Source organism: Anguilla rostrata, chromosome 1 (genome assembly GCF_018555375.3).
Source record: "Anguilla rostrata isolate EN2019 chromosome 1, ASM1855537v3, whole genome shotgun sequence".
In the NCBI taxonomy this organism is placed as follows: Eukaryota; Metazoa; Chordata; class Actinopteri; order Anguilliformes; family Anguillidae; genus Anguilla; species Anguilla rostrata.
In genome coordinates, this window is record NC_057933.1 from 23,926,567 (window position 1) to 23,943,070 (window position 16,504).

A 16,504-nucleotide genomic window follows, 5' to 3' on the forward strand; every position below is an offset into this window, starting at 1 on the left:
TTTTCTTTGCCTTCAAACGCCGCGGAGCCTCCCCGGCTCTCTCCCCCCGCTTCTTTACGGCACCGCGGAGGTTTGACTTTGGTCCTGCGTGTTTGCCGGTGGAAAGCCCCATAAGAGGGCCGTGTGTGTGTACAGTGCGTCTGATTTCGGAAAAAGGGCTTCCCCTCGAGGCACCGGGGACCGGGCCAGGTTCAAACAGAGTACGAGGTGCTAATGAACGGGGACCTGACAAAGTTTGTTTTCCCGAGTCCGGGGGATATAATGGGTTCATTGAGCCGCCAAAGCCTCGGCCATGGAAAGTGCCGGGAGAGAAATCCCCCGGAGTTTGCCTGACCTTTCTGAACTTTCCCCGCTTTTTTTCATTTTAACCATGTGCCTTTTTCGGGTCCTGCAGGGACAGTTTAAATATTCATCGGCTACTTCCAGCAGTAGCAGGAAATCCAGGAGGGTGTAACGCCCGGCCTTCACTGCCCCTTGGAAACGGGCAGGATAATGAAATTAAGGAGATGAAGAATTTATCAAACTTTGAAAATTAATAATTGTTATATCTAAGGACAATGTCTCAGCCAGAACATGGACTTTGGTCTGAAACAGCTTCCAGACCATCTAAATGAACACTATTTCTGTTGAACATGAGCAATAAATGTGACTGTCTCTGACATGGATCTTTCTAAAACATGTGGAGGAATGTGTAAATACCATACAGAACATATCAGGTTTGAGTGTGCACTGCAATCTGTGCCACTGCCTTAGTCTCCACTCATACTGAGAGGATCTGCTGCTTCTGCAAGCATAACTCATTTCACAGTACAGTAGCATGTCTCAAAGTGACAAGCACAGTTTCACTGATCTGAAGACCAGTGGATGCAAGATGATGTCAGACCTAAAATGCTTAATCATTGCTCTTTTGAGTGGTCAAGCAAGGAGACTGAGCCCTTTCCACACAACACCATTTCCTCTATGTCACTTTCATAGATCTGACAGGATAAATACAACATAGCATTGTGAACTCTTTCAGTAACTCCAGTCTGTAACTCAATAGCTCTTAGGCATGAGTAATTCTTCTGGAATACTGCTGAGCTGTTTTCCGTTATTCTCTCAGAGAAAAGCAGACTTTGTTCTTTAGTAACTCACTGTATTCTCACAAGCAAAAGAATAGATTGTCCTTCTTTAACAATTATGCCCTTTCAAATACGCAGATGATGACACGCACAATAACAATGAGTATTTTTTATAGAGGTTAAAAGATATTTATTTTTAATGTAACAAAAGCACTGTATTCTGCTGTAAAATACATGATTCATGTGTGAATTTCAGTAAAAGCTCCCAGCTAGTACAGAGAAGACTAGATTTTATTGCTATCATTTATGTTTGGATTTTTTTCCATTGCATATTGTAGTTCCACAAAATGAAAGGCAATACATATCATACAACAAAGCTTGAATTACATTTAGCTGTTTTTTCTAGTGTATGTCATGAGAAAACATCAATCCCATTTTATGATATGCTTTTAACCATTTACATATTTGTCAGCATTGCCAAATATGTATCCTGTGCCGTGACTGGAAGACAATGTTTTTCAGGTGGATGCAGAGCCCTTTCTTCTAATGAGATGTACTGCACCAGTCCTCATCCAAGGATGACCTTCTACAGCCTGATTCACCTCAGACCTCAGATCCGTGAATAGAACCCAGATTTCCTCACAACTGACTTATCCACTTCCTTCAGTGAGCGACAACCTTTCAAAGAATGAAAGAAAAACTGTATTCAGTACAGCCTTAAACTACCAGAATCCTTTAGCATAGGAGTTTACAGGGGAAATACAATAGGGTCCTCCTCAAAATGAGTGGCACATGCAAAAAGTAAAGCAAAGATGTGAGACATACTGAAAATAGCTTTTTTTTAACAACACAAATGATTCCATACAGATGGTCGCCATAATTAGGAAGTGCGACAACAACCTTTACACTGAGCGCACCCATGGCATGTGGTGCCATTGCAGCTATTGTGCGTTTTTCCTTGTTCGGTATTTAGGTATTCTGGGTGGTATTTCACAAAGCAATATTACTGAGTTAGCTGTCTTGATGGGAAAACAGAATTAAATACAAAAGCTCAGACATCTAGCTGCCTAATGTACCTAGCTAAAAGTAACGTTACTTACAGGTCCAACAGAAAACAGGCCAACTCTGCATCTGCACTTTTCATCCCCTTGGCGAACATCAGCTGATGCCACCAAGGAAAAACAATTCCAAGGCTGACTCTAGTTTTTGAACGAACCCTGTCGGCTTGTGGTTTTGCTTCGCTGTAGCTTTTCTTCTTAGCATCTGCTATTGCAGCAGCTAACAAGCAGCAAACACTTGCTGGAACCTTATCCCAAACCACAGGCTCTGTAGCCACACCCACCCCTCCCCACACAGAAGAGCGCCAAGGCCAAAAACATCCCGAACACATGGTAGAATAACAAATACAGATAAAAGGTCCATAAATTCAGCGAACGTGCATAAAGACTGAGATGGCCATTGCATCATAGATATACCTAGCATAGTTATTTTATGATATTTTCAAGTGAAAAAATCCTGCATAGTATGCCAGTTATATATGAGTGGAGAATAAGAAATTACATAAGGTTCCCTCAAGGAACTAAGGATAATGTTTCATGGAAAAATCGGAAAAATCCTCAGTGCACTGCTAAATAAGAACCAATCAATCATGTCCTGTGAAAACAGTCTTTGAAGTCATCAGGTGGTCAGTCAAGAACAGTAAATAAGACAGTGAATGAGAGCAGTGCCTTTCATGTGGTGGTGGAGTCAGTCACAGTCTCAGTCTTACCTGCAAGAGCGAGCGCCAGGCGAAGCTCCTCTCTCAGCATCTCGAGGACGTCACTGACACCCCTGTGACCCTGGCAACAAAGAAACATGCAGTCATGACCTCCCTTTTAATTTTTAAAAAATATCTTTATCTTAATTATTGAGAAATAAACACATTGCATAAGAGTCTTATAAGGGAATCTGTAGGCCTGCCACATGTATCACAGGGCATTGTTACGTCCATCAGAGTTACAATAACCGCATGACAGCTATGGATACATTACAAAAGCCACAGTAATACCAGAAAACCAAGTCTAGTTTACAAAAACCCAACTGTAACATCAGGACATGGTTGGATCTTTCTACTACAGTTCAGGCAGGTCATAGACATCGGTGGCAAAATTGATATTTCAATTTCAAACCCTGCTGCCCACTATCCTTGCACCCGCCAAAGAGTTCTCTCACCCCACAGGCGAGCCCCCACAGGACAGGTCGTCCCACAAACACCGCCCTAGCACCCAGGGCCAGGGCTTTCAACACGTCGGTCCCCTTGCGCACACCTCCGTCCAGGAACACCTCCACCTTGCCTTCCACCGCCTCCACTATCTGTGGGAGCGCGTCGATCTGTACACATGCACACAGGTGGTTATGACACAGAGTAGGGATTAGAACTCAGACAATGGATCAGAACCCAGAGCAAGAGTTAGGACAGAGAGATTAGAACACAGACCATGTATCAGAACCCAGAACAAGAGTTAGAACAGGGAGATTAGAACACTGACCATGGGTCAGTACCCAGAGCAGGACTGACAACAGAGGGATTAGAACACAGACTATGGACCAAAAAGTGGAGGAAGACAAACAACAGCAGGATTAGAACATAGACCATGGATTCAAACCCAGAGCAGGACTGCACAGCAGAGGGATTAGAACACAGACCTTGGATCAGAACCCTGAGTACGACTGACAACAGAGGGATTACAACACAGACCATGGATCAGAACACAGATAGCAATGATTAAATCTCAGATGTTAGAAGGCAGGGATCAGAATACAAACCAGGGATTAGAAAACAGACCAGATTTCAGTACCACTGACAACAGGGGAATTACAACACAGACCATGGATCAGAACACAGATAGCAATGATTAAATCTCAGATGTTAGAAGGCAGGGATCAGAATACAAACCAGGGATTAGAAAACAGACCAGATTTCAGTACGACTGACAACAGAGGGATTACAGCACAGACCATGGATCAGAACACAGATAGCAATGATTAAATCTCAGATGTTAGAAGGCAGGGATCAGAATACAAACCAGGATGAAACAGCCAGAGTCAGTACGATAAACAGAGGGTACAGCAAACTGGATCAGACCAGATAGCAATGATTAAATCTCAGATGTTAGAAGGCAGAGTTCAGTACAAATTTGAACACTTTGGGATTTGAACCCTTACGGTGGCCAGGACAGAGTCCAGCTGTCGCGCTCCATGATTAGACACCAGAATCCCATCGACACCGTACTGAAGGGCCAGCTTGGCATCTTCAGCTGAGGAAGTGCACAAGCGCTAAAATAAGTAACCGTGCCTAAATTCTCCAGGTACTGTACGTTCAAAAGCATTGCACTGTTATGAGTATGGTTTTTTACTGTGGTCGAGAAGCCAAAAAGAAGTCTGTGTTTTTTCACTGCAGTGTGCTCAGATGAGAAATCTACGTTAAATGGAGCTGAAGCTTCCTCCTCGTTCCACTGATCCGTGGAAACGGCGCTTTACGCCGGACCCCGGCTGTGCCTGAACTCGGCTGCACATTTGTCATCAAAGGAGCTCAGTCAGGGAGTGAAAGAGAGAGGAACTCCACAGTTGGAATAGAGGCCTTTCTTGGCAGGCCTTCCCGACGGAATAAATCACATGTAATAAGGATTTCTGGACACACATGCATGCTTATTTACACTGAGCGAAGCTATTTCTAAAAGTCGCTCTCTCTAGGTGGATGACTCCACCCTTCTGTTTCTCTTTCAGCCCTAAAGCTTACGCTATAAAACTAACTCCAGGAGATAAAATAAGGCCTCGGGCAACTAAATGGGGCTCTGTTGCTGAATTTAAAGTTACAAATTTCATTTGTAACACCAGTTGTGCCATGGCTCCTAGGAGTTATTCGGAAACATGCCGTATTTACACTAACATCCGGTTCAAAATGTTGCTATATCGGGTGAACCTTAAAATGACTGGCATATACTATACTAAGTTATGAATGAAACCATCTATGTATAGGAGCAAATGAACAGGTAAATGTTCATTTTAGGTAAAGCTTGCTCTGTTATTTTTTTATTTCTTTTCTCGGAGTGTAGCGATACCCAGGGCTAACTTACACCCACTCAACCTCTGGCAGGGGCTTTAAAGTCCCTGAGTTTAAAATAGATTTGCCTTATAGCTAATTGGACAGATATCTCAGAAAATAACATATATTCAATGCGTTCAGATAGTTTTCTTGCCAAAGTTGAATAATATTCAGAATATATACAAAATATTTGATTAGTGGAAAAGGTGGAACAGAAAATGAAACAATGGTATATTGTTGCCCAAAATAAAACACATATTTGAATTTTACTAAATATTGACAGGTGCATTCAATAAATAATTGTCCTGGAGAAAAAGAGCCTCATTCCCACCTTACCTGTTACTACTCTAGTGAGCACCACATGAAGAGAGGTCATCCTCACATACACACAGACATTCACCTGTCAGTACTCCTTTCAGCACCACAGGAAGTGATGTCGTCTTTTTCAGCCAGGCAATGTCCTCCCATTGGAGAGTGGGATCGATGGCCTGAGCCACATATACAGCCAGGCCGCTGTCCTCACCGTACCCCTCCTTAGAGGAGAACGCCATGTCTGGGGAATCAAAATTAGCCATCCTGAAACAGAGCCAGCACACTCCAATTAGCCAAATAACTACTTGTGTCTGAGGTTCAGTTTATCAAAGATTATCTCAGAACTCCTCCTAAATCCTGCTTGGCCCTGTCTAGGCAGCACCTAGGCGTCCCATCTTGTCTTTCATACTAAAAAGTGGAGACACTGTTCAGCCCATGTTATTTCTTCCTAATGACACTGCTATCAAACAAAATTCAGTACAATGGGACATATAGGTTTTTGCACTTCATTGAACATGAACTTCACTATAAGCATCACTGCAACACTTGAATATGTTGCCATGCATACCCAAAGTTGCGATAAAGTTAAAAAAAATGTTGAACACGGATGGGTTAACTCAATCCTAAAAAACTTCCATGGGAATATTATTTCTTGTAGCGTTAATACATAAATAACGATTACCAATCAAATTATTTTAAAATAACTGAACTATATCAGACCAAAAATTTGCATTCAATCTTAGCAGTTTAAGATGTAACTGTTTTGCCACAGGGTTCCCACCTGAGGTGGCTGGGAAGCTTAAATCGGTTGCGCACGTCGTTTCGGCGCCGGCCCAGATAGGGCGTGTCCACAGTGACAAAGATACCCGTGTAGCCGGCCTGCTCGGCCCGTCGGACCAGAGAGAGGGTCAGGTTCCGGTCCTTGTAGATATAGAGCTGCAACCAGCGCACCCCGGCCGGGCCTGCCTCTGCCACCTCCTCTATGGTGGACGTGGCCCAGGAGCTCAGCATCATCCCCGTGACTGCAGAACAGCATGCTGGGATACAGGAGGTCACAGGTCAGGTTGTGAAACAAATTGCTGATTATAAAGATATGGGTGGCCATTCCTGCTACAAGAGAGCAAGAGAATTTAATTTAACACTGAAGATCTGGGTGGTCACCCCTGGTCCTGGAGAGCAACAGCATTTAATTGAACACACTAATAAGATAGTTAACTCACCTCAGCTGCTTTCATCAGTCTAAGTTGGTTGTTGATTTTAGGGTGACAAAAAGAAAACATCACAAAAACCTATTGTTTCCAGGACCTGCATTGGTCATCCCAAGGGAAATGACCAGCCAAATATTTAACTTCATATTGAAAGTTATCTGTCGCTACCAAAGAAATGAAATGTACCAGCTGAAATAGATCAGGTTCATTAATCTTGCGAAAATTCAGAAATGGCCCGAAAACAGTGGCGGATCTGTCCTTGGGCTCATCTACTCATGAATATTCACAAATTACAATATACTGTAGCGCTGGAAGCTCCTGTTACCTGCTGGAACCCGCTGTGCTAATGACGCAAAGAGCACTGGAGGAAAGCTGGAGTTGACTATCTATAGAGTATCTGTGCTTTGACTGCAGGGCCAGACCTGGAAAAACAGGCAGGAAACTGTTGTAGAGTTCTGAAGTGATAAATCACCCATTTTTATTTTGGATTAAATCACATATTTGAACAGCTGTCACTGGTCAGAGGTGTGATTTAGCCTTGGACCCAGTTTCGGCTATCAGTTCCAAATAACCGACATGCCAAAGAGAAGATGCACAAGCGTCATCCTTCAATCCCACAGTGCCACCATGTGGTAGTGAACAAGACTGCAGCTCTGAAAGTGATGGGGATCTTTACAGGAAAGTGTTATTCTATGAATGCAAAATACAGATGCTTTCAATTTCAAAACTCACTTTCTCCTCATGAGCCAATGATAATAAGCCACGGCTGCAATGGCAATGGCCACATCATTCATTAACTTCATTATTGCTACTCAATAACAATTTAGGTATCAATGTTGACCGACTGAGAGCAAAAAATTACATTAAAAATATATTATGTAATAATTGCACACTGAATATTCTTTTTGGTAAATGGTAAATGGACTGCATTTATATACCGCTTTTATCCAAAGCGCTTTACAATTGATGCCTCTCATTCGCCAGAGCAGTTAGGGGTTAGGGGTTAGGTGTCTTGCTCAAGGACACTTCGACATGCCCAGGGCGGGCTTTTTAATATTATTTGCACACTGGCCTCCATTATAGTGCCTAATATTTATACTGTTACTAGTATAATGACAAGTACCATAACCTGTGACTTTTATCTTTTGGAAGATGCTGTTGTTTATTAGTCATAATAGACATTGAAACTATATTACTACAAATGTGTTGATGTTATAACTTTATCCAGAGTAATACCATTCCACCTGAATCATTGTATAAGCCATTTTTGCAAACAGCTGCTTTACTAGTACAAATTGAAATTGATGCATTCTGACCTCACATGTTCAAAGTTATGAACATTTCAGAGTTCACTGAGCCCTATCCCAGAAGGGTTCACATTGTTCTACTGTATATATTTATTTATCCAAAATGTCCATTGGAATCTATTAGCACCAAATGTGCAGGAAGTATGAGATCCAACTTTATTTAATAAATAATGGCTCTGTTTATATATTGTATGCTTTTCAATGTGTGCCCATGCTTGGTAGAATGTACATATACTGAATGTGCTTGTATTCTCAAAGTGTTAGCCCGAAATAACCTCCTCCAGCTACAAGTTTTCAGCCTAAACAAGTATAGCGTCTAAGGGCAAAGTCCATAGCTGTTATCAGTGGTCAAAGTTTAAGCCGGCTGAACCAGAAACACCATCCTTTTCAGACATTATTTCAGGCAGACGTTTATCTTTCAGATGGCATTCTGTTGTCTAAATTAAACACGTGAAGATGCTAGTAGACTACGCTGTGGGACACACTGAGGCCGCGCTACCCACACACGGCGGCCCAACACTCCATTAAGCAACTTTACATCGGCGTTCAACTTTTTGTTCGCTGGCCGAACACTGACCCTGTTTTAAGAGGCGAAGCGGGTTTGAAAGAGCGCAAACAGTACCTCTCATAGTGGCCGTCTCTCCGTCGGGATGGGCCATCCTCTGCATGGCGGTGGCCGCCACGCACACGGGCATGCTGAGCCGCTGTCCCAGGACAGAGACGGACAGGTCCACCTGGGAGACGTCCCGCAGCACGCGGGGGTACAGCCTCCACCTTCGGTTTGGAGGGTAGAGACGACGTTCATAGAGGGGAGTTTTTTCTCGCCGCTGTTTGAGGGTTTTCTCCCCACTGGGAGGCTTTACCTTATGTACTTGCTATTTGGGGGTTCAGGTCTGGTGTTTGCTCCGTTTGCTGTTTTTACTCTGTTTCTTGCCTTGCTACTCTGTAAAGTGTCATTGTGACAGTTCTCTGTAAAAAGTGCTATACGAATAAAATTTAATTGAATTCATATATAGCTGTCAGAGCTGACACATCATATATTTGTAATGCTTACTTCCCTTCTTCTCCCCAGTTTTGAATGACCAGCCCTGTGTAGGCCTGGTAGCCAGTAGGCTTTGGCCTACATGTTGGCCTTTTGTGCTGGCTCCTTTATAACATTTCTAAAAAAATAAAAATCTTCAGTAAGCACTTAGAATTCCGTTCACTACCTCTGAAAATGACTGAGTGCCTGAGCCGAATAATCTTAGAATCACTTTTTAATTCACCCCAGGGAATTTATGTCAGGTTATGAAGCTTAGAACACGATTGTCCTGCTAGATGTGGGATCGAGAATTTTCAATAAGAGCATAAATCACTATGATTTTAGCCTTTAATGGTAAGAAATAATGTATGACAAAGAGGGCTTTTCAACCAAAATGCACAATTAAAAAAAAAATGTTCTGAGCCCCCATCCAAATAAACTTCCCACATGAGTGCTTTGATTTTCATTTCTACTTGCATTATGAAAGTGAATTTGCATTATTATAACACTTCTAATTCTCTGATTGGGCAACATATCTACAAAAGTTCAATATACAATCAACTCTGAGAGTGCTTTTAACTCTAACAAAGTACATGTGGCTCTTACTAGACTCATATAAACTCAGTTACAGATGATTCAACACAAATTGTTCTGTGTATAGTGGCAACTATTAAAATGATTATATATCATACATATTACAGGGCATATTACAGTATTTCTCATATTTCAACAGTGATGAATTGGTGTGCAAAAACAATAACATATTATTTAGAATGCACATTTACCATAGTGACCGATTCCCAGTTATTAATTTTATGTTTAACACACTAGCACTTATCTGAAACAAACTTTGATGTTTAATCTACATACATCAAACGTTTTTAATTTTTAAAAAATTTCCCAGAAAATTGACCCCCTTGAAATTCCGTTGAGGGTTCAATTAGGAAGCAATATCTAGAAAATGACTTTGGTTTCAGTCAGTCCTGAAGATTTGGAAAGAATGGCTGCAGACTAACACACTTTCAAAAGTTACACTAACACTTTGTGTGTTACTACTTTTGTGTTACGTTCGAAATATTTTGTGGCAAATTTACTACTTTTGTTGCAAATATACAATGTATGTGTTAGAAATTGAGTTTTTAACACAGACTGCGTTCAAAGTAACACAAAATGTGGCGCCCTTAACTAGACGTGAAGGTGTGTTAAAAATGACATTTCATGCGTTGTTTTTAACACATCTGTTTTAGGAGTGTGCGTGATCCTTATCATGTAAACTTACCTGGAAAACGCGGCTACATTATCTGCTAGTGTCTCTTGTTCATCGGCTCCAGAAAAGTAATAGTCAAACACTGCTTTGGGGAGTACTTTTTTCGCCTCTTGCTCATAGTCGCTGACACTCACAGGCTTCTCTGACATGTTTCTGCACGGTAACAGGTAAACTACAGCCTTAACCAACTTTGCACAGAGCGGACAGGGGACCTATAAATTATTAACATTTTAAGTTGGCTTTGGAACCTTTTGGTCTATCTCTTTTTATCCAACAACAAACAGCAGCCTTCGTTTTACGTGAACAAAGATGAGATCTATTCCCTGTTGCTTGCTGGATTGCCCACTCACGGCACGAAATAAATTGACTGATTTCAGCTTCATAGATGTTGGTTTATCGAACATTTTCAAAAGTTACAGTACGTCTCCCGGTGACTAAATACAACATTCTATAAAGATGTAACCTTAATTTAAAAATAATATTACATTTATATTATGATTATTTAGCTACATCTAGAGGCGAATATCTAACTTTTATTTTCTAGCCAGTAGCCTAACTGAAAAGGGACCTTGATGTTCAAAATGAACTGAATTTCAGTTCAGTTTATATAATTTTTCAAAACTGTAAAATTAATACATTTTTAAAGCATATGCCAAACACTTTTCTTAAATGTTAGATACAACCTGATATTCTAATTATCTTGCGTATCCAGTCAATAAGATCATAAGGACCGAACACAAGCCGGGGCGACAGTCACGACAGGAAAGGAAGCTCTGCAACTAACCTAGTAGGCCTAGTTGAGGACCAACAGCGGCGTGTAAGCGGAACGGAGGATTTCTGTAGGCTACTGGAAGACACTATAATACTGAACTTAACGGAATCTACGCTAAGCAGAAAAAATCATTACAATCATGAAATGAAAGACTGATCTAAAACAGCGGAAGAAGGAAAAACCTGGTTGTGCTCGGCCTACCGGAAAAGTAACCAATCTCTAGTCTATTTGAATTTATTCTAAAGAAGCTACCCAGCTGGTTCGACCTCTCACTAGAACATGCACAGGAAACGAATACAGCGATATCTACGACTTCAACCATTTAAACTTGAAAAGTTATTAACAGATCCAAATGATTCCAGACTGTGTTTACGAACAATGGGTCACTCTTTTATATACGCCACAAATATAGCATATAGATGAAACGAGCCATATTTCTAAAATGTAAATGCTTGCTAATGGATTAGGCCTATATTCTGAATTCTCACTAAATTGTCGCGGGAAGTAAACACTGGTGTGGGATAAAATTTTTATTTATTTATTTATTTATTTATTTATTTATTTATTTATTTATTTTTCAAATGTAGGTACATAACTCCCTTTGAGATATTGACCGTGACTGATTCACGCCAGTCTTTAACTTGATACGTTAAACAATTTTATAACCTCTTTTGATGCAGTTGGTTGCAATATAGCACAACAAGCATCATTTGAACATAGGATTTTTATTCTTAATGGCATCCATAGCTATTTCTGACATAATGCGACTTAAGAGGGTAAATAATCCCTCTAAACAGGAAAAGAATCTAATTAAGAAAAATTAACAGCGTGTTAAAATGTTTGGATTTTTGTGGTTGGAACAAAAACCAGCATACACAGAGTCCTCAGGACCAAGATTTAATACCTAGGGTTTAAATGGAGGGACTAGGCAAGGTTGCCCTTTGTCACCTTTATTACTTTCAATGGTAACCAGACATTTAGTGTCGTGTGTTAAAGACAATGCAAATATAAGGATTCAAATATGTCAATTACGATGAAAATAAAATATCCTTATATGCAGCTGTTAATGTACATAACAGATCTGTAAAAGTCAGTACCACGATTATGTAATAAAACAGAACAATTTGTAACATCTCAGAATAGAAAATTAACAGCAAATCAAATTCTGGCCTCTTGCATGTGATGTTATTCAAATTTGCATATTAATACTCCTTTTCATTGGACACCAGGGGGCTTTGCGAATTAAGTAGTGTTATATTGTTCAAAAACAACTATATTCCTCTTCTGGGGAAGGTTAAATTAGATCTGTGTAAGTGGTCCACATTTTAGGGAGGATTAATGTCATATGAATGGTAAGTTCTTCCAAGATTAAATTTCCTTTTTCAAATGTTCCCATGCTACTTAATTGCAGAGCTTTTCAATACTCTGAACAAACACGTTTAAAAATACATTTGGTGCAATAAAAAGTCAAGGATTTGTTTACCAACACTTATGAAGCTGAAACATATGGTTCTGTTGGTCTCTCCAAGCTCCAGCACTATTTCTGCTCAGCCCAATTACAGAATTTAGTATCATGGTAATCGGGTACACAGGGCTCCTTGTGGGCCCAAATGGAAGAAAACCTTTTCAGTCCCTAACCTTTTGTTTTACCTTATAAAACATTTTGACAAGATAATAACATGGGTCAATGTTTTACTGTTTCTAACAGTCTTAGCTTGGGCAGATTGATATTACTACTTATGCCTCCAGGCATTTCCCTATTGTTAAGAACCTGGTTCTTAACATTTATCATCAGTCAACATACATAAATGGCCTGCTTTGGGTCTAAAACAAAGTTCAAAGTTTTGTTTCATAAAGACACAAAGCTCAAGCTATTTATTGTTCTAAGAGCAGGATATGGCATTCCAAAGATGTTTTTTAAAGAAAATACGCTGAAATTTTGTTTTTAAAGTGGAGGTATTATTGATCTCTTTAAATTCAATTGAAGGTTTTATTTTTCATCTTTATCAAGGGTGTTTACTGCGTAAAGTATATATGTATTACACAATAGCCACTGATCACTTCAACCTGCAATTTTCTCTCTCTAAAAATGATTGTTGTGATTTTAGAGCACAATGTACTTCAGGCAGATTATGAATCTTTCTTTGCTTCTGCACTGCAAGATAAATGGTATTCTATATAATAACAGACATACTGTATTGTCGTAACTGTATTCAAATGAATCGGTCAAGATAATGTGCCTATGATAACATATTGTTGAAAGATAACAATCATTATTTGTTATGCAACTGCTATGCTGACTGGGAAGTGCTGACCCTATCTTTGAAAGCAGTCTTTTTAAAATAAAGCATCGCTTCCTTGACATTTCCTTTCTGAAAAGTTCTTTATAGTGTGTTGTACTTCGATGGAGAAGAAAAAAGTCCATAGGGTAAAAAAAAAAATCTGGAAGAAAAAAATGTGCTATCTTACTTAACACTGCTTTCGAAATAATGTAATAGCAACCTACTAATTTTTCCTTCCTTGAGTTACCTAGCGGTTGCACAGTGGTGCAGTGGGTAGCACTGTCGCCTCACAGAAAGAAGGTTTGAGTCCTGAGTTCGAGTCCCGGCCTGGGCCTTTCTGTGTGGGGTTTGCATTTCCTCTCGCCAAATGCACGCTGGGACTAGCACCCCCTGCGACCCTGCCTAGTATAAGGGAGTAGAGATAATGGATGGATGGAGTTGCCTAGCTTTGAATTAACGAAATAGACTAACGTGCTAGCTAGGTAGTGTTAACAATGGATTGAAAGAGCAAACTAGCTTGCTGCCAGGTTCATGCTAGCTTGCTTCCAGGTTCATATTTTCAGTTCTCATGCACATTTGATGCAGCATACCCATCAAAAAACAGCACCTGTGAAAATTTGGATGACATCATTTTTAGTCTATAGTTACGTATTAAGACAGTATCTTATTCCCTTACATATTTTGGTAGCTCTACCTGTATGTTCTATGTCAATGGGGCTCTGTAGAATAAAGCTTGGCTCCATGTTTTTGTCCTTGATATTCTCAGGATTAAGCTGAAATGTATGTTAGGCCTATCTATAGTTTTACTGAAAAACACACACACACACACACACACACACACACACACACATATATACAGACAGGTGACATATTAAAGGATAAACCAACATAAAGTGTCTTAGTAAGGTGTTGGGCCACCACAAGCTACCTGAACAGCTTCAGTGTGCCTTGGCATACATTCCGGATTGACTTATGTTTCTCCACTCAGTTATTCAGGCTTTTTCTTTAATTTGTACATAACTTTGTTTAATATTTAGATATATGAATTGGACTTAGGGTAACTATGTATAAGACTTAAGAAGCTTTATCTGTCACCAGGTTAACTCAATGTGGTGGTGCATTAACAGGCCACTAGATGGAGACTGCACAGCAGTTCACTGAAATAAAGGTCGTGGCGTCTGTGACACTGTATGTATTGCACTTCTTATTCTCCAAATTGGATTTTGTACTTTCCATCTTTTTCTCTCGCCGCTGATACCACCTCTCTGACCGGCATCCTGGATGCAGTATTCACAACATTATTATTATTTTTTGTGTAAAAATAATGTCAAATAATGAAGTGCATCTGAATCGCTTTCTTTTCAAACATATGGAAGCCAGTTACAAAAACATCCCACACGTTTTTCCCTCCTATAGGCCTCATAAATCGCAAAACATTTAACCAGCTCTTTGTTTAGCTTGTCTTGTCACACCCACTCCAGCATATCTTGGAACTAGCTAACTGGCTGCTAACCGCGTGTAGGAAGCCGTCTGCAATTTTGATGGATTATTGCTGCTCTGCTTCTCCACCTCGGCAATTTTATGTAACCACAGCATGCTGCTATGCGGAGTTTTTCTGTCACCCACACACTTTTGTAATAATAACACGAAAGGAGTAGTAACATTAAGATGCATTTCTATTCTTTGCAGCCTAACTGCTGGATCCTAATGTTTGTAGTAATTGATCAAATTAGTAAATATATTCTTGTCATCCGTATTTAGACCTGACTCGTTGAGACAGCAAAACAACTAGGCTATTATTTTGCACTTGCAGTGTTTTGATGATTCAGTTGTAAGATTGCTTATACACTTTTTGAAAAGTTTAGTTAGAATGCACTAATTAATGTCCTGCAGACAGGACGTATACGGCCTTTGGGGTCATAATTTGTCGAGGATAAGAAATAGAACAGTTTCGATCATCTGGCATTGCTCCCATCGAAAGCATGGGGGAAATAAATTATCTTTGCTCATAGCATTCTGACATCAGTGGTTAAAAACTCACAGTATGCATATCAAGTTGCATGCGCACAAAAATACCACATCACTGCATTAAATTGCAATGTATGAACATCATTAATTGTTAGGTACTTAAAATCATGCTGAGGTAAATTAATGACAATATATGCATATATGTACATTGTATGAACAAAAAACTATGCAATTAATAGTACTGAAGCAGGATTTAATTTTAAAATGGGGCAAATACTTAACTAATCCTTTGACTCTTTATATGTGCTTGTGGCTGCCCTCTTCAATTCAAAGCACACATTTTCAGTTCAGTTCATGTTTGGAGACTGAGATGGCCACTGCAAAACAATAATTCTGTGGTCAGTTAACTATTTCTTCTGTCCAACATGAGGCATTCTTTTGATTCCACACGCTGCTGGCGTACGTGGCCTGAAAGCTCGATTTTGGTCTCTTCTGACCATAACACCCAGTTGCAATTTAGTTCCAGTGCTGTTTAGTGAACTCAAGATGCTCATTTATGCTCATTTCTCTCAGAAGAGGTTTTTTTTCTGGCAATGCTTCCAAAATAACAACTGGCACGGAGGTGGCTCCTGATAAATTTGGAGACTGTGTACCCAGAATGCAACCCAGATTTACAATTATGCAACTGTAGCCCAGATTTATTATAATTGTTTGGCCTCCTGAGCCATCTGCCTCACTGTGCATGGGGGCAACATGCACTTGTGTCATCTAACAGACAAGCGCACCACAGTTCCAGTGGTTTCAAGTTGAATTATTGAGCTAATGGTGTAAAGTGGCCCCTTCAGTTTTTTTTCTTTGCAACTTCTGACTTATGGACTGGTAGAGTCAACAACCGTTTGTCTTGATTCTTCAGTTTATTTTGTTTCTTGCGTTTCTGCATGGTGATGAATAACACTTGTATTTTTCATGTGCGTTATCTCGTGTCTATGCCCCATTGAAACAGGAAGCCAATGGAGGCCACAATGCAGTTCCCTAAGATTGGAATTAACTTGAAAGAATATAATTTCCCCCCTTTTTTGAGCACACAATGCAGTTCATTGTTTATTTTATAGTGAGTTTCATACTTCTGGAGGGCAGTGTGTGAGTGTGCTCCAGAAAAAAAGCTAGGCTGTGCCAGATGGTGCCCATGACCATGTTCGTTTTCTAAACGGAACAGCATATT

The 16,504-nt window shown here is 40.1% G+C and overlaps 1 protein-coding gene across 1 annotated transcript; it reads right to left on the reverse strand.

Annotated features, from left to right (window-relative positions):
* Nucleotides 1–1,393: 1,393 nt before the first annotated feature.
* Nucleotides 1,394–10,635, reverse strand: hao1 (hydroxyacid oxidase (glycolate oxidase) 1). The gene is made up of 8 exons (XM_064330953.1): nucleotides 10,273–10,635; nucleotides 8,595–8,746; nucleotides 6,239–6,494; nucleotides 5,546–5,721; nucleotides 4,266–4,357; nucleotides 3,273–3,431; nucleotides 2,830–2,899; nucleotides 1,394–1,739 (listed from the first exon to the last, which is right to left on the reverse strand). The coding sequence occupies exons 1-8, from the start codon at nucleotides 10,407–10,409 to the stop codon at nucleotides 1,672–1,674; spliced, it is 1,110 nt and encodes a 369-aa protein (XP_064187023.1). The 5' UTR covers nucleotides 10,410–10,635; the 3' UTR covers nucleotides 1,394–1,671.
* Nucleotides 10,636–16,504: the final 5,869 nt, after the last annotated feature.